Source organism: Quercus lobata, chromosome 2 (assembly GCF_001633185.2).
Source record: "Quercus lobata isolate SW786 chromosome 2, ValleyOak3.0 Primary Assembly, whole genome shotgun sequence".
NCBI lineage: Eukaryota > Viridiplantae > Streptophyta > Magnoliopsida > Fagales > Fagaceae > Quercus > Quercus lobata.
In genome coordinates this window covers 5345434-5364721 of record NC_044905.1, presented here as the reverse complement: position 1 = coordinate 5364721, position 19288 = coordinate 5345434, and the positions used below count along the sequence as shown (strand labels likewise).

At 34.3% G+C, this 19288-nt stretch overlaps 3 protein-coding genes across 4 annotated transcripts; all 3 read left to right on the top strand.

Moving 5' to 3' along the window:
* Window positions 1-1460: 1460 nt before the first annotated feature.
* Window positions 1461-6790, top strand: LOC115974199 (origin of replication complex subunit 2). The gene is made up of 6 exons (XM_031094446.1): window positions 1461-1708; window positions 1798-1904; window positions 4592-4724; window positions 5116-5410; window positions 6123-6350; window positions 6439-6790. Exons 1-6 carry the CDS (start codon window positions 1565-1567, stop codon window positions 6636-6638), a joined length of 1107 nt encoding a protein of 368 aa, XP_030950306.1. The 5' UTR covers window positions 1461-1564; the 3' UTR covers window positions 6639-6790.
* Window positions 6791-9263: 2473 nt separating this feature from the next.
* LOC115974198 lies at window positions 9264-13112 on the top strand. 2 transcript variants are annotated; one of them, XM_031094445.1, is made up of 7 exons: window positions 9264-9630; window positions 10254-10311; window positions 10882-10962; window positions 11098-11133; window positions 11388-11627; window positions 11709-11850; window positions 12424-13112. In XM_031094445.1, the coding sequence occupies exons 1-7, from the start codon at window positions 9452-9454 to the stop codon at window positions 12906-12908; spliced, it is 1221 nt and encodes a 406-aa protein (XP_030950305.1). In that variant the 5' UTR covers window positions 9264-9451; the 3' UTR covers window positions 12909-13112. The 2 variants fall into 2 exon arrangements, with proteins under 2 accessions (XP_030950305.1, XP_030950304.1); XM_031094444.1 differs by having other exon boundaries at window positions 11095-11133.
* A 2757-nt stretch (window positions 13113-15869) lies between these two features.
* On the top strand, window positions 15870-19088 carry LOC115974197 (putative dihydroflavonol 4-reductase). The gene is made up of 5 exons (XM_031094443.1): window positions 15870-16367; window positions 16676-16807; window positions 16893-17057; window positions 17753-18058; window positions 18721-19088. The coding sequence occupies exons 1-5, from the start codon at window positions 16095-16097 to the stop codon at window positions 18859-18861; spliced, it is 1017 nt and encodes a 338-aa protein (XP_030950303.1). The 5' UTR covers window positions 15870-16094; the 3' UTR covers window positions 18862-19088.
* The last annotated feature ends 200 nt before the right edge of the window (window positions 19089-19288 follow it).

Here is a 19288-nt window from a genome sequence, read left to right as displayed (position 1 = left end):
TAAACTCGAGTTCCAAGTTCCTAGCCAAACTAAACTTTATGTTTGTTCCTGTAGGTAATCCGTAGCAGCAAAATGAGGTGTGGAAGTGGATTTAGGGGCTCAATGTTCCTAGTAAAGTGCGGAATTTCATGTGGCGAGCTTGCAAAGAAGCCATACTAGTTAAGCACAACTTGTTGAAAAGGAAGATTCTAAATGAGGATAGATGTGAACAAGGTGGGGTGGAGTCTGAAACAGCTACCCATGCACTTTGGAATTATTCCACGTTGGACGAAATCTGGGAAAGCACTCCAGGCTTTGAAGATCGAAGTCAACTTGGTGCTTCAAACCTCACGAACCTAATCAACTTGACTCACGAGAAAAGGACGAACGTGAACCTCCTAGCTATGGTGATGTGAACAATATGGCACCAACGAAATCAACTTCGAGTAAGCTCAAACGTCTTCTCCAAAGCCTAGGTCCTTCAACAAGCTACACAGACCCTTGCAACATTCAAATAGAGCCAACAATCCCTCATCAATCACACAGCAGTTGTGAGACCTTAGCATCGTGCTCAATGGCGCCCTCCTCCAGCAAATTGTGTCAAACTGAACTTCGATGGTGCTGTTTTTCCAGAGTTGGGCAAGGCTGGTCTAGGTGTTGTGGTCCACGACTGTCAAGGAAATGCCATTGCTTCACTATTTGAACAAGCTCCCTTACCTTTTTCACCAGTCATAGTGGAAGCCATGGCTGCTACAAGAGCGATAACCTTCACACAGGAACTTGGTATTAACGAGTTTATGCTTGAAGGAGATTCGGAAGCAGTAATCAACACTCTCCGAAGCACAAAAGCCTCCCTAACAACTTATGGCCATCTTCTTGAATCTACGAAATCCACTCTAGTTACCAGTAAATGTATAGCCTTCACCCATATTCGTAGAATTGGTAATAGAGTAGCACACAACCTAGCTAAACATGCTAGACATGTTAGAGGTTTGTTGGTGTGGGTGGAGGATATTCCACCACACCTCTATGATGTACTATTTGCTGATCCCGACTGATTTTTTAATAAACTAGTAGTCTTCATTCTCAAAAAAAAAAAAAAAAAAAAAAAATCTGAAGGTTAGAATTATTATTACTTTTATATTCGATAACTAAGGTGGAAGGATTTGAATTTCTAAGAACTTATGTAATAAAGAGATTATTTTCATATTAATTTTGAGAAGGAAAATATAATTTTACTATATAGTCATGGGTGCATGTGATTTAAATTTGAAAAAAAAAAAATGTATCAAAATAAAATAAAATTTATTATTAGATTTAACGAGAATCCTCAAACGGCAAACCCTGCGGTCGTATTGAGTGTAATTGCCGTACAACTTACAAGTTAAAATGAGAAAGAGCCCAATGGGCCTTATTCAACCCGGCCCGTATGTCAGTTCAACTTCTCGACCCGAATGTGAGGAAAAAAAACGCGGGAAAATTCGCTTCTAGGGCACAAACAAAAAGAGCCAAATTTTCTTCACTTCACTCATTACGACTTCCCCGCCATTTCTGGCATATCAATCAGCTTGAGAAATCGTTAACAATGGAGACCAACAATGACATTGAAGATATGGAGGAAGAGGAGGAATTCGGATTCTCGAGAAACTATTTCCTCGCGAAAGAATTGGGAAGCTCGGGAAAGAAATCCGCTCGCAAGCTCTCTGAAATTAACCTCGTTGACGAACAGGTACTCGCTCTTAAAATCTAGGGTTCTTAATCTTCACAAAGAGATCAAAAATTTTCAATTTAGTTTATTTTTGTGAAATTTATGTTTAGGAACTGAGGGCAGCGGCGTCTAATATTGAGCCAAAGCACGAGAAAGAGGTCGTGGCTTTGATGAACAGCTACAAGAGTTTGTACTCGATATGGGTTTTCGAGCTAAGGTGTGTGCTCTGCTTTATTTAATCAAGAAATGGAGGAGTTGTTCTTTATATATATATGATGGAATAGAGGTGTGTTTGTTTAGTTGTGGTGTTTGAAATAGTTTGGTGTGTAGTGTTTTGTTTTGTTTTGTTGAGAGTGATATTGAGCTGAAATCACTTCAATTGTGACAAATTTAGGGTAAGCATTGTTACAATTATTTGTGTGTGTATGAGTACCTAGATTGTTTCATTCATATGGATACCTAGATTTGGTATTGGGATGGTATTTATTTTTGTTAATCTGTGATGGGTGTGTAATTTTGTGGTTTTTAGTTTGCATAGCGTGAACTGTGTAAATGATTGATACCTATGTTAGGGAGCCAATTGTGCACATTTAGTTAATTGATATTAGAGGGGCTTGTATGGTGTTTATGGTGATGGAACGGAGATGGTGTGAAAGAATTTGGAGAAATAATTACATAGGATGAACACCGTAGGCTGGAAGATGCGTACTGGTCAGCACAATTGAGTAAATCAAAATAGAATCAATAGATAAGATAAAGGATGAAAATAATCAGCACAGAACAAAATTTATGCTGAAAATGATTATAATTATCCTGGCATGGCATGATATCAGATGGTGATGTCTTGCTGCTGAAAAAAGAATAGTAGCAGCAGCCAGAGTAATGGAACAATACTAGACTGAAAAGAATTTGATGGGCTTGGCACAAGGTGGTGCAGTAGCAAGTGTTATTTTTATCTCTCCTATTGGTCTAGTTTCTCACCATTTATATCAGCCTTTTTTCCCCCTGCATGAACAGTGGAACTGACAATGAAGCCCTGCTTATTGGATTAGAACTAGCTGTGGAAAAAAGCTAATTTCTCAGGAATTTTAGACCAAGCTTCTGATTAACTTCGGTTTTGGCTAGCTTTTAGTGCCAACTCTTCGATAAATTTCTTCCTAGAAGTATCCCCCACTACTAAAAAGGATGTTCACTTAAAATATCCCATATGCATTGGCAGGAACAAGGGAAGGAGTCATATTTATCTTGACAGTAGCAAGAGTAACAATAATGTTTATAATGTTACAGCAGGGGTATCAAAGAAGCAACCTCAACTTGAGAATCAAGAAGATTCATGTATTTGTAGATTTGCAACCTAGGGAATAATCTTGGTCCAACCCAAAACGAAATCTACTTTAAGAAGAAAATTGAGGGGTTTCATCTTTGAATAGTTACTCAGGAAAGCAAGATGGTACAGGAGGGAAACCTGTTAACTACGATTTCATAGTCACCTTACCCTAGTAAACCCGGCACCTATGAGAATTGAGGATAACAGGGGCATTGTCCTCACTTTCAGGAGAAATGCATGACTTTATAGCTCATTTGCTGCCCTTCTCTTGCTTGGTGTTGGATATTTACTGTTTGGTAGGACCGGACAACTGCTGATATATGATAATACTCTTTCTTAAAATATTGTTGTGAAGTATATATCTATTTATATCTTTAATTATCGGATAATACTCTTAGGTTGTGATATTGATCTTATGGGGAACAAAATCAATGCCCCAGGCTAGGACTCACTTATATAGCAAACAAGACGGCTTGGAATGGGAATTCTACTTCAAATGGGTTTCCAAAGCCCAAGCAAGGTGGCGGGTGTCCAGCTCTTAGGGTGAGGGGTGAGAATCAATCTGAATTCTAGCATTGGATGGGCTACCAATAGGTTGAGGCATAAGCCTTTTATTGGAGCTTAGCCCTGATTGGCCAGCTCAACATGGGAAGATGAGAAATCTCATTCAATTAGAAATGGTATTAAAAAATGGAACACCAAAAGAGTTGACCACTGAGTTGTATGAGGTAGGAAACTCTCAAGTACAATTCTAAGGGAAGGAATTTACCTGCCCATTCTGAGCAAAACTACAGAGGGAAACTTTTAACTCATTAACCAAATATTATCTGGAAGGGTAAAGAAGGTAAAGTGTTTTCCCGAAAAACCATGGAAGCTACTGGGAAACAGAAACGCTTGAACTAAGTTGGCAGTGGTACCAAAGTAATGGACTATCTTTGGGAAGAATAGCATACCAGTAGAGAAGCTTCTGCCAAGCATTTATGGTTATATGTGAGGATAAGCATCCTTACTGCTCCTTTATATGGTACAGGGATTTTTCCAAAGGTTCTTTGGCACGAGGATTAGTTTCAGTTTGAGACATTGCTTCTTTATTTTTATGTTATTTTACGTTGCCCTTAAAGATAGGTACTCTATTGATAATTCTAGGTGATACTTCATCTATACTTAGCAAACGCAACTTAAGGTTGTACCTAGCGCACAAGGCTCCCACTTTTGCAAGGTCTAGAAGAGGTTATGGTAGACAGTTTTACCCCCAATTTATTGGAGAGGCTGATTCTCGGACTCAAACCCACAACCTTGTGCTTGTGCTTGTGCTTTTGGTGGAAGGCACTTGCCATCACAAACCCAACTTATACTTTTTAAAATTTTGCACCTAGCAGAGACTTAGTTCATGCATAACTGCACATTGCTTAGATGACTTTGAGGAATTGATTAATAGGTTAACCATGTATTATTGTTGGTGTACTTGTTTTCTTTTTTTTCTTTTTTTATTGTCATGCTTGGAAAGTTATGTAACTAATATTGTATGTTATTGGAAATCTCTTCATGTGTTTTATCTGTTCTTTTCAATTTAGCAGATGTGGTTTTGGCCTTCTGATGTATGGATTTGGATCTAAGAAAGCTTTGATTGAAGATTTTGCTTCAACAGCGTTGACTGACTATTCTGTAGTTGTAATCAATGGCTATCTTCAAGCAATTAATATTAAACAGGTATCATTTGCGCAAGCACAATTTGAAGGTGATAAGTGCTTACTTCACTGCTTGCTATTTATATTGATGTATCTATTTTTAGACATAAACCAATGAGCTATAACTCAATTGGTATTTCTTCCTCCCGTTATTATGGATGGAAGGTGAGGTCGTGGGTTCATGACCCACTGAGTGCATGTATAACTTACCAATCAAAAAATCTATTAGCCCTTCACCAAAAAAAAAAAAAAAATCTATTAGCAGACATAGATTTAACAAAAAAATTGTTTCCACTACCAAATTGCAAATGGAACACGATATACACTATAAAAAAATAAGGAGGCTATGTACTGTTTATTGACCTTTTGTTCTCCCCATGCTCCATTACTGATCTCTGCTGTTTAAAATGTAGGTTGTGATAGCCTTAGCTGAAGTTCTATGGGATCAATTGAAAAGCAAACGAGCGACTTCTTCAGGGAACCTGCCTAAAGCTCAACAGCCATTTAATTCTCGGTCCATGGATGATCTTCTTGCATTTTTGAATGGATCAGAAGCAGAGGATAAAGATTGTTTCATATGTGTTGTTATTCACAACATTGATGGACCTGCATTAAGAGACTCTGAAACTCAACAGTATCTTGCACAAATAGCTTCTTGTTCTTGCATCCGTATTGTTGCTTCAATTGACCATGTGAATGCACCTCTTTGTAAGTATATTTGTTATTATAATAATTATTTCATAGAGATTAAGTTAGCACTTAGCAGTGTGCACGTTAATTTCTTGTCTAATTACTAGCAATATTATTATGATTTCATACCACAGGACATTTTTTTCTTCATTGTGCTTTTGCATTGTTCTACTATCTCAATCAAATTTTTGCTGTTAATTCTATTAGTGTGGTTGAAGTTAAATTGTTCAATTATTTTAGGTAAATATGTCTTTTGCAAGTGAGACTTTTGATGTTGGGTGTGAAGGATTTGATATGCATTCGATTCTCTTATTCTTCGAAGTTTTGAATTTCTTCATTGAAAGATGAAAGGTCTAAATGAAGGGATTGATCGTTCATTTAGGCTAGTTTGGGATCTGACTTTTCTCCTGATAACCCACAAAAAGGTATTGGCCAATTTGTCATCCTTCCCTGCAACTGCAAGTGGAGAACAAAATATTTCCATGTTGACTCTTTGGTAGTGTATATTTGTGTGTTTGTATCTTCATTGTAACAAACTGTCTGCATGAAAAGAATATGCCAATTTGAAGCATTTCAGAGAGAGAATATTCTGAATATTACTGTTTGTTTGTTTGTTTGTTTTTTTTTTGTTTTTGTTTTTGTTTTTTGTTTTTGTTTTTTGTTTTTTGTTTTTTTTTTTTTGTGTGTGGGCTCTTTGAGCTTAATTACCATATCCTAATTTGGTTGACAGTGTGGGACAAGAAGATGGTTCACACACAGTTCAACTGGTGTTGGTATCATGTTCCGACCTTTGCTCCATACAAGGTTGAAGGAATGTTCTTTCCTTTGATTCTTGCACATGGCAGTACCGCTCAAAGTGCCAAAACTGCTGCAATAGTTTTGCAGAGTTTGACACCCAATGCCCAAAGCGTTTTCAGAGTTCTTGCAGAATATCAGCTGTCTCATCCTGATGAAGAAGGCAAGAAGCTCTCTGTACTTTTAAGTAATTTTGTTGTGAATTTTAGTTTTTATATATTTAGCCTTTTTTTTTTTTCTTTCTTTTTCAGGGATGCCAATTAACAATTTGTACACAGTCTGTAGAGAGCGTTTCCTGGTCAGCAGCCAGCTTACATTGAATTCCCATTTGACAGAATTTAAAGATCATGAATTGGTCAAGACCAGAAGGCATTCGGACGGCCAGGATTGCTTGTACATCCCTCTCACGACTGAGGCACTTGAAAAACTATTAATGGAGATTAATCAATAACTTTTTCATGTCCTATTTGTGTTTATATAATCGTCTTGGAAAAAAAATAATTAAAGATTGAATTGCCTTCTCTCAGACCAAAAGAAAATTTCCTCTTGGATAATGTTTTTCCAAACGCATTTTAATGCAGAAATCAATAGATTTTTGTTCTTATGCTCAAAAAACAGTTCTTTGTTTATTTAAAACAAAATTTAAAAAAAGAACCAATTTGTTGGTTTTTATTTGTTTATTGATTGTTGGCCATTTAAATGAACCTTAAAAAAAAAAAAAAAAAATCCACTATAACATAGCATTTAAGAATCTAATATGTTCTTAGAAATGTGGTACCTGGGAATTTGGACAATTGGGATGTAAGTATGTCATTTTGATTTGATTAGGAATATGATTAAATTATTGAGAGTGTGGGATTCTTATGTTTGGTTTAATCCTAAAAATCCTATATAAATTACTCGTTTTTCTCCAAACATCTTTAGTTTTATAAATACTTTGTCAAGTGTTTATCCATCACTTTAATAATAAAAATAACATGAGCTGTGAATTAAGTCAAAGATCCTAAAATAATAGAGTAACATTAACACATACAATACAAAAATAATTATTTTAATTATTTTATGGTTTATCAAGACATCGTACCTTTTCAATTAATATTATTATTTTATTAAAATACTAAAACAATTCCAAATGGAGATAAAAATCAAAGTAAAAAACTAATTGTTAATTTTTTTTTATGAGAAGAAACTAATTATTAATATGATTGAGCATATCTAATCAATTGAGAATCTATAGTCGAGTTTAAAAAATGGGACCAAAACTTGGTTATATGAAAAGATAATCATGTAAGGTGAATAGAACCATTATATATAAAAAAAATGGGACAAGGACTTGGTTATATGAAATGATAATCACTTAAGGTGAATAGAACCATAGTATATAAGTTGAATATATATTATATAGCACACACTTTATTAAAATATTAATAATACTTTTTTTTTAAATTATTGATACAATAAAATTATAATTTATAATGTTTACTTCATAATAAGTACTTTTTATTATTAGGTTAAAGTACTAATCGGTTTATAGTGTAGGCGGAGTTCGAATTACAAATTTTTTATTTGACATTAAAAGACTGATATATTAGTTAAGTTGACTGAAATCCACGTACCAATAAAATGATATCTAATGACATACATATATTCCAATAACATTCATATACCTGTAATGTTTACATTGGACATTGTACTTGTATCACAACATCTCTATGACTAGTCACTATAATTGGTTTATAGTGTAGGTGGAGTTTGAACTACAAATTTCTTATTTGACAATAAAAAATTGATATATTAGTTAAGTTGACTGAAGCCCATGTACCAATAAAATGATATCGAATGACATACATATACTCAAATAACATTCATATACGTGTAATGTTTACATTGGACATTGAAAGTTGTATCACGACATCTCTATGACTAGTCACTACATTTGTTTGTTTACACGTTCCCTCATCTTTCTTACAGTAGTATGAAAATCTCGTAACCGTGTGACACATCTTCTTCTAGTTTTGGTTTTTGAAAGATATATCTTCGGCTTTAATAATGCAAATTAAGTAAAGTCTAATATTTCTGGTTAGAAGTCTTAAGAAGATTGCAAAGACCCATTCTCATCTTATCTTGAAAGGCTCGACAAATTCAGTTTTGTTGCGTTACGTCAATTATCGGAACTGACTTGCCACGCTGTGTCACCATTGGATGAACCTCAAATAGATATAAACGACAACGATATAGACCCTCAATTTGTAATTTGCCTACAAATCTAGTATTTCATTTATCTTCACTAATTCTATTAACGCGAAAAAGTTATCATTTTTATCGTAACTATCTTACGTGATAAGATGTGATTAGTTGACTGTTATTTTTATATGGATTCATTATTATTTATTAATTTTAGTACTATATAAAAAGTTAAAATTTTTTTTTTTTATAATTATTCTACTTGATAGGGTATGACCGGTTACATGTTACTTTTGCATAGACTTATCATTTTTTTTTTTTACTATTCATAACTTATAGTGTGATAAGTTGTGAACGGTAAAGTCATGGACTCACCATTTAACCTCTACCATTTGAGTTACGACAAAAATTGTGATTTTTTTAATGTATTATTAAAATTTTTTATAAAAAATTTTAAAACTACATAAAATATCACAATTTGTGTCACGGTAGTCTACGCGGCAAATTGCAAGGTATTTGCGGCAAAAATTACGAAATTTTACGTATTACTCCATTTTTATTTATTTATCCTTTTATTCCTTTTAATTTACACACACAACGGTAATTTTAACAGCGTTTGACTTTCTATTCATGCCGTCCAAACGAATCGATTCGCCGCATTGGATACGATTTAACAGCCAATGATATGTTGCCACCACATAATCCAGGTTACTTTTGTAATGTGGGCACAAACAGTAAGTGCATCTCATAAACTACGTGGCAAACTATTATTTGTTTAACACAGAAATCATAGGATTCATGACTGCAGAGAATCAAAATCATTGTACTTTCTCTCTCTTATCCTTACATTTGTATTTTTGTTTCTTTGATATAAGAATATAAACAGCTCCAAAATTAGAAAAAACAAAAAGACAGAAGCTCATATATGATATCATCTCTCTCTCTAAGCTCAACCACCAACCGTGTTTCTCTCGATTTGCTACGATAATTTAAAGTTTAAGGATTTCCAAGTATTGGTGGAAAATATATATATTTATATATATATTTTTCCGGGAATTTGAATTCTTGGGAAAAGGGAAAATGTGGGGATTTGGGGGTAAATATTATTGGGGAAGAAGGGAAAGGGGTGGGAAAATAGAAGGGATAGTGGTGGTGTTTAGTTGGTTGTCTAGCCAGGAGAGGCACTTGAAGAACTACGTGCAGCTCTACTCGTGTTTGGGTTGGAATTCACTCGTCTGTCACCCTGAGTTTCTCAATTCGTGAGTTCCAATTTTGTTCTTAATTTTTCTGAATTGGGTTTGTTTATTTTCTTAAAGTTGTTGTCTTTCATTTGTGTTTAGCTTTTCTTGATTCTATTGGGTTTTTTTTTTTTTTTTACTGAGTTTGCGAGGTTGAGATATATGAAATCATAGCTAAACAAAATTGGCCATCTGGGTTTGGTTTAGATTTGCGAATTGTGTGCGCCAATAAAGTGAAATTTGGCATCTTTAGTTTTTTTTGTTGTTGCTAATAATGGCATCTTTAGTTTTATGGTAGTTTATGTGCTACTACTTTATTGGCTTCAAATTTGTTCTATCAAATGTATGTTTGTTTTTGTATTTTTAGGATAATTTTGTTGCTAGGTCCATGATTTTGTTAATGGTAGTTTATTAATGTGCCTTTGAACAATCAATCTTCAACTGTTTCAAAATCACTGTATTTTTTGGCAGATAACACAATTCACAAATTAATGGGCTGTTTTTCAGGATTGTAATAATATTGGTATTTTTAGAATGAATACTGGGTCTTATTCAATTACTGCTATCAGAATAAAAGTTGCACCGTATAACTCCTCTTTTTTGTGCACATATGTTGATTTGGACTTTATTTTTAATCCGCCCAGGTTTTTCCCTGAGAAAGCCGCAACTCTGGCAGCTGACATTGTCAATGAACTTGTTCAGGTCAGTGCTAACTGCTAATAATAGTTGCAACTACCATAGGTGAAAAGCTTTTATTCAGTTACTCCTTTAACCTATTCCTATTGAAATGTTTATGGAATTTTGATGCTTTGGAAATCCTGCTTGATTTGAATTGCCATTGATTTGGGTGGGGCATTCGTAATTAAAAATAGAAAGAAAAGAGTTGCAGTATCTGTTTACCTTTTGCATCCATATGTCTTCCTCTGGCTTCAAATGATTTACTTAAAGAGTAATATTTAGGTATAGTTCCTTTGGTGCTGTACCTGAGGTTCCTCAATTAAATTAAAAAATGTGGTTGCATTGATCGATAAGTCACATGGTTAAATTTAATTGTACTTGGGAACGATAACATTGTTTACACTACATTTGTCAAAGCAACCATGTGGTTAAATTTAATTGGGGAACCTAAGGAACTATACCTAAGTTTTTCCCTTCCTTAAAAGTACTATAGCACTTTACATATTCCTCTTCCACAAGTAAAACTATAATACTCATGCTCAAGTTTTTGAAAGGGTTAGCTAATAATTGCCTTGTTTTTATTTTGATATGTAGGAGCTAAAAATTAGGCCATGCCCCGTAGTCCTTGCTTCTTTTTCGGGTGGTCCTAAAGCTTGCATGTACAAGGTCCTTCAGGTAATTTCTTCTAAAGTTTCAAGTGACCTGAGTATGTGAATTTTAAGGGTTTCCCTTTACACGGTACCACCGCAGCTATCAGAAAGCTTTTTCTTTCGGTGATAGATATTGAAATAGATTTTCCTTCTTTAGCAGATAATTGAAGGAAAGTGTGAAGGACTGGAAAATCTGGTATGCTCTTCTTTTTTTCTCCCTCCTCCCACTTCCCTTTTGCAATTAAGCAGATAGTGTTATATATTAATTCAATTTTATTGCATAAAAGCAATAAAATACATTCCAAGGTGAAACTCATTATGTTTAATTTCCAGCAGTCTCTGTGTGGTGGGGGCAAAAGAAGTTTTCTCTCATATTTGCAAAGCTCATATAGTTTAAGAACTTCGGCATCCAAATTTAACTATTGTTACTATTATTTTTTTCTCATGAAGGATGACTTCCAACTGGTTAGAGACTGTATATCTGGCCATATCTATGATTCCAGTCCAGCAGACTTTACCAGCGATGTGGGTACGAGATTTCTTCTTCACCCAACTATTCTCAAAATGTCCCATCCACCAAGAATAGCATCATGGATAGTCCACAGCCTTGCTTCTAGTCTTGATGCCTTCTTCCTCAGCCGACTTGAATCACAGCGCGCTGAGTATTGGCAGACTCTGTACTCCTCTGTTGTAAGTATATATGAGGACTTAGTACCATTCAAAGTATTCACTTCCTTTTCTTCTGCATTTATACAACTTTGTTTTCTGCAGAACATGCGGGCCCCATATCTCATTTTGTGCTCTGAAAATGATGATCTTGCTAACTATGAAACTATCTGCAATTTTGCTCAACGACTACAAGATCTTGGGGGTGACATTAAGCTAGTGAAATGGAATGACTCTCCTCACGTAGGTCTGCTTCTAAACTTACTGACTCTATGTTAATATCAACCATGGAAAATGCTAAAACTACTACCAATTAAACTATAAAAGTTTTACAAACTAACGTGACATGAATGCGATTAGTGCTACATCAACAACATAATAAATAAAACTTTGAATTACTTTTTTGTTTTATGTTTGAAAGTTAACACATCAGTTTGTTGTATTTGTGTAGTAAAATTCATAGCAGCTATGGCATCACTCTATTAACCTTATTAAGTGTATTAATTAACAATATAGAAACTATCCTAGTTGCATACTGACTGCACTCAGATACACAATCAAAATTGCTACAATTGTTTTCAATTTTGGTAAAGAAATGCCAAATACACAGATTACCACCCCTTAACGCATACCTCTGCTCTGGTCAATAGCCCACTACATTAGTTAATGTTTGAAAAAGAAAAAAAAAAGCCTATCATAAGTCAATATTGTACATTCAAAATGACATTGTTTGATCGATCTTAATTTTGTTTCCATTTACTCCTCTACACCATGCCATGATATTTTCAAAAGATTATTGTGTGACTCTATCTTGCCACAGGTCATTATCGGCATTATCCGATTGACTATAAGGCTGCTGTGACTGAGCTCCTCGGTAAGGCAGCTAAAGTTTATTCTCAAAGAATTCGTCAACCTGAAGGGGAAAGGATGGGCATAGAGGGAACACGTGACGAGATCCTTGAGCCAATTGAGGACTTGAGGAAAGCAACAACAAACTCAAGTAGTTTTCAGGGGCTTGCTTTAGGACCAAGTGACCATCACTTGCCCAGTTCGATGGAGTACTATGATGGGAGAGGCGTTGGGTCGGTGCAAGATGATCATAAGGAAGGTTTGATCCACCTTCAAAGTCTACCCAGCATTAATGCTCATGGTGTTCTTGGTCAAATCCTTTTTGATGTGTGTGTACCCAAGAATGTGGAAGATTGGGATATCAAATCAAGTTCTTCAAATGGACGCCTGTTTACTTCCACAAAGAGGCATACTCCATTTAATCCCATCAAATGCATACGCCGCTCTAGACTATAATCTCTCATGCACTAGTTCTTGCCTTCCTGGTGCATGTCTATGAAAAAATTGTTGGATTAATATTTGGTCCAAAGCAGTCTGTCCATGACATGTGAAGTGAACGATGTGCTGTTTTTGTAGGCAATAAGAATTTTGCATAATTTTGAGCTGATGGCCTCTTTTTAACAACAATGTAGATAATTTACTGGAGAAAGCTTTACAAAATACTAGGCGTTTGATGTATCATTGTAACTGTAATTCAACTCAACTGCAAGTCATATTCCTCAGCTTTCGGACGTAGATGACATACAAAAATTTTTCTACCGAAGAAGTTCCGATGTATATCAACACAGTTAGAATTAATGTATATGAAATATGTATTTGATCTAGTTTTTTTATTTTTATTTTTTTTAAGTCACACTTTTCATCTCACTCTTAAACAAATAAGTTATTGACAGCTCGACAGCGGTTTTCCACAAAACTAGTTGCTAGAAGTAGAACTATCCGGCAATGCCAGAACCGATCAGCACATGCAATTTTGATCGGTTCTGTCAACATCAATTGACATGTAAATAGTCCTAGCCAAACAAACACTCAGTGGTCGATGTGCCAAGTCAATTGTTTAAGTAAGCACTAATAAGAAGCCAGGGAACCAGCAATACACAAGTACGCAAAATTGTCCTCTCCAATTTTATATCAGTATCATCATATAATATTGTACTCCTAAAAAAATTGTATCTTGAACATGATGGGTCATTTTTTTTTTAATTGGCATGCTAGTTGTGATACAAAAGAAAATCATTTTTAAATGCTGGTGGTGGCAGTTGGCGTTGCGGCTAAATTATCAATTATTTTATTACTTTTATATTTTTACAAGTGGGAATCCTAGAGTATAGATCTACTTTACTTTTTTTTTTTTTTTTAATTTATAAATAATATTAATATTAGTGTAAGTTTCTTAAATTCATGACTTGGCTATTTCCGTATAGTTTTCTAGACATTGCTCTCAAAGTCTCACTTAAATTAAATGATGTGATTAAATTATCCATTTTTTGTAAGAATAATTAAATCCGTCCTATAATTATGTTGGTCAATATAACCATATAATTAAATTTAATAGGAAATTTGAGGTAAATTGCCTAAAGAATTGTATCTAAGTTATATCATAAAATTTGAACCAATAGGGTTTGCTCTATTATAATTGCTCTTTACCATCATATTAAGACACTAATTAATTTTTGATAGAGTTGGAATTCAAACCCGACTATCTTATTCGGGAACAATAAAAACTTTTCCAATTGAATCAAATGAGACCCACAAGTTACAACATATTACTAGGAGTTTGTTGGGGGGATAAAGGGTAAGTGATGAAAGAAACAATTAAAAGTATAATGAATAAACAAAGAGATCTTTAATGGCTTCATGAATTAATGGTTTAGAGTTTAAAGGCATGAATGAATGTTGTATTTAAAATATTATCTTATGAGATGGTCTTATTAGACATTTTTCTCACACCATGCATGGATCTTGCATGTAGGTCCCACATGTTGTGAGTGAGGTCACATGAGATACCTCTTTGTTTTTTCCTTAGGTAATATTTGGTCCTGTACAAATATCTCTAATAAGTTATTGCAAATTTATCCCTAGAATACAATGAATCTTATTGGGTTATATAAAGAGAAATTTTGAATATAAACATATCTTATAAATGTATCACTGCATGCGACACTTCTCTGAAGGGCAAAGGTTGAGTCTAGTGCTTTGTCCACTAGATCTACTGAGATGTGGATATATGATAATTATTTGACAACATGTTTGTTTCTATATAGTGTGAGAGAGATGCTATGTATAGCTAATACATAAGATACTACCTTAAAAAAAGATACTATCTTAAAAAAGAGTTAAAAATAATTTCCTGATGTTTACAAATGTTTTAAATATCAAGTGAACCAACTCATTACAATAAATTATGCAAAAAATAATTGACACCTTTTAAGTTTTAGTATTTCTAGTAGAGACATCCACAATTCTAATTCATTTTCTCCTACTATTACTATCAAATTATATAACATGAAAAATAAAAATAAAAACAATTTAGGGAGAATGTGTAAAATTCTACTTAATTTCACCCTTGATAGGAAAGACACTTTCCACTTACTTTTTCAATAATATTTTTTCTCTAGTCTAATTTAGGAGTATGATACTCCATCTTCTCACATTCATGATGAATCATGTTCCACTAATTAAATTCATTGCAGAATTTACCATATAGGTGAGAAAAGGGAGTATAGTAATACACATTTATTTAAAACAGTAGTAAGAGCATCCACATCGGTAGAGCTAAGATTTTTAGCATTTAATATCTCAAAAGACTATTTTATTTATTTTAAGAGCATTCTTATAAAGAGTTTTAAAAATTTTAGCATTTAGCACCAAAAAACCAACTTTATAACATTTAACACATCACTTTATAATACACTTAACATCAAAACTTTTATTTTTTTTAGTACTTCACTAAAATATTATTTATTTTTCATTTTTTATTCTCTTTGAGAGAGAGAGAGAGAGAGTAGGGAGTGAGATCTGAGGGGAGAGAGAGAGAAGGGGAATAAAAAATAATAAAAAATGAGTAACAACTTGCTACAATAGGGTGTTAGTGTAGCAAGGTGCTACAAAATTTAAATTTTAGCACCATTGATGTAGGGGATTTTTTAGTGATTTTGTTGCTAAAAATAACTTTTAGCATTTATCCCACATTTGATGAGAATGTTGTAATACACAATTTCACAACACTAACTTACATCAATTCTCTTATTAATTTATTCCGTCAGTTAAATACTATTCATTTTTATTTTAAAATTAATTTCTTTCTCACTTTGCCACAAAACCCAACTATTAAGTGATAAAATAATAGCATTCTCAAAAAAAAAAAAAAAAAAAAAGTGATAAAATAATATATATTTTTTTATGCCTTCTTGCAACAGCGGTTCACTGTAGCAAAGAGGAAAAAAAATCTGCCTTTGGCGTCATTGATAGTGGACACTTAAATTGGAGTTTGAGGCGATGAGATAGCTAACCGACGATGATGCTCTAATATTGTTATTCAAAGCAGTAGTACTATCCACGAAGGAACAATAGAACTATTGTTTTTTTCCATTGAAATGTTCTCACCTCCCGTTGACTAGAAAACATTGCGAAGTGATTACAATGAAGAAGATATTGGTGACCGGAGCAACCGGTTACTTAGGTGGAAGGCTATGCCACGCTCTGCTTCAACAAGGCCACCCTGTCCGAGTGTTGGTTCGACGCACCAGCGACCTCTCCTCCCTCCCTCCGCCCACTGACGCCGCCATCGAAATAGTCTACGGTGATGTCACCGACTACCGGTCTCTCCTCTCTGCCTGCTCCGACTGCCACGTCATCTTCCACGTGGCTGCCGTCGTCGAGCCCTGGCTTCCCGATCCTTCTAAGTTCTTCTCCGTAAGCTCATTTTCAATTTCTCCGAGATTCTTCTTTTTTATATCTAAACATTCAAAACTGTACTTGTACTAGGTTGTTGTCGCTTTGAGTACTATGAATGTGTCACTTATACACAAAAATTAAGAAAATTAAATTAGACCCATGAATTGGATTCTATAATATATATATACGATTATGAATAGCTAAAGAGTTATTTTAATTTTTTTAATTAAGAAAATTAAATTAGACCCATAATTGGATTCTATAATATATATGATTATGAATAGTTAAAGAGTGTTTTTTTTTTTTTTTTTGGTTTTTGCTAATAGGTGAATGTTGGAGGATTGAAGAATGTGTTACAAGCAGTGAGAGAGACAGAGACAATTGAAAAGCTTATATACACTTCTTCGTTTTTCGCTCTTGGACCAACTGATGATGGATGTGTTGCTGATGAGAATCAAGTAGGGAGATATATTGCCTTTTGGTTTTGTTCTTTTACTTGTATTTTCTTCTTAGAATAACAAAAATTGTGATGTGATGTGGTAGGTTCATCATGAGAAGTATTTTTGTACAGAGTATGAGAAATCGAAGGTGTATGCCGATAAGATTGCCATACAAGCTGCATCAGAGGGGGTTCCAATAGTGGCGGTTTACCCCGGAGTTATTTATGGGCCTGGCAAGGTCACTGCTGGAAATGTTGTTGCTAGAATGGTATTAATACTATCGCCTTTTCTTCTGTCTAGTTTCTTTTGATGATGTTGAAACTTGAAATTAGTTGCACTTTATATCTAAGCCATTCAGTGGAAGTTCGTTGTGGGACATTGTTGTTGTCGTCCAATAACTCATGAGAGGAAGTAGATTTTTGTGGCCATGATTGTGGTTTCCATAAAGAGATATTATTACAAATTCTTCCCTTGACCTATGATTGCAGTTGTGACTTTCTGAGTTATATATTTTGGAAAATGGGAAAGGTACTACCAGTTTGACTACAAAATGCTTACAAACCAACATATTTCATTGCTTCAAATGCCATGGCATGGTACAAATTTTGAAAGGTATTGGATTATCAAGGGCTCTGGTGGAAGTGCGTGAGATTAAGTCTAGGTGCTAACACTTCATTCTTAAAATGCTAGGCCTAGAGGTTAGGTCTCTATCCAAGCCCTAGTCCCACCTCCCCCTTTTGGTCGGAACTACACTTTGAGCCTTTTCTATGCTCATAAATGCCATGGCATGCTTTTTACTTGTTTCCAGTCTTTGGTGTAAGTTGGGAAGAATTTTACTTACAGATTTATGGGAATTATCTTTTAATATGGGTTTTCGTCAAGTGAGTACTATTGGATGTTCACCTACAAGATGCACATTTCTTATTTATAGCTCATTTGATGATTTTATGTTTCTCCTTTCAGATTATTGAACGCTTTAATTGGCGGTTACCTGGCTATATAGGGTCTGGAAACGACAAATTTTCTTTTAGCCATGTTGATGACGTAGTAGAGGGGCATATTGCAGCAATGAACAAAGGACAACCTGGTGAAAGATATCTATTGACAGGAGAAAATGCATCATTTAGGCATGTTTTTGATATAGCTGCTATCATCACCGAGACAAAAAAGCCTATGTTTAATATCCCGTTTTGGGCGATTGATGCATATGGCTTGGCCTCAGTTATGTTCTCACGAATTACGGGAAAGCTTCCTCTGATCAGCCCCCCGGTATGCTTCATGGTTTTTGAAGTTGCCTTTTAGTCTTATATAGTGTATCAATCATTAGTAGACCATTAATTAAAAGAATTCTTCTTGATATTTAAATCCACCAAATATCAAAGTATAAGTTCTCAGTTTATAATAAACCTTTTGAAAAAAAAAAAAAGATTGGTATTTAAGCCTTTTGAAAATTATTATCAATATGTTATATTATGGAAAATAGAAAGAAAATGCCAAATGTTTTGAACTAAACATAAATGTTTTTAACATCTTAAATCCCAAAATCAAATGATTTTTAGGAATTGCTCAAATTGAACAATTATGACCAGGATGTATGTCTTCTCTGGTAACAACTATATGTCTGCACTACAGCACTACATCAATACCTCACACCACTTGAAGTAGGTACTGCAAATGAAATTTTTTACCTTAGGCACATCTGTCGCTCTATTTTTTTTTTTTTTTGATAACATCTCTCTCTATTGATTGGTAAGCAAATCACACATCTCATTAGACTTCAACCTATGAGCTCATCCATAACCTTGTTCTAATTTGAGTGAATGTGTCATTTGGCGTAAATGGCCTCCTTCCTGTTATTCTCTTTACTTTTTTTTAGTTCATCTCATAGTCTACAACACAGTCTTACTACTTTTCGTTCAATTTTGGAGCAGACAGTGAATGTTCTAAAACATCAGTGGGCATATTCCTGTGAGAAGGCTAAAGTAGAGTTGGATTATAACCCTAGAAGCTTGAAAGATGGACTAGCAGAGATGCTACCGTGGCTGAAGAATTTGGGCTTGATAAAATTCTAATGAGAATAAGTTCACCCTTTTTTTCTCTCTCTCTCTCTTTTTTTTTTTTTTTTTTGGAATTGATGTTGTGCATTATTGCTACTGCTCTATTTATAGATCTCCAAAAGCTAATATAATTTGGTTGGGATACAAGCTAATTTCTGTATGATTTTCTAATGCAATTCACGGTAGCCATTATGACCAAGTAGTGGCTTTTCTAGAAAAGATGTACCCAGCAAATTTAGACTCACTTTGTGGACTCAATTAATTCTCTTATAAGATTTCATTCATGTCAATTTAAATCAATACACATTAGTCTTGGTTGACTCTAAAACTTGATTGCTTTTATCTTTGGGCTAATTAAGGAGAGATGGAGTTTATATTAAAACTTGTTAGTTGTTCAAGAATTGGTCAAGCCTGAGAGAATGTAATGAACAATTTGCGGACA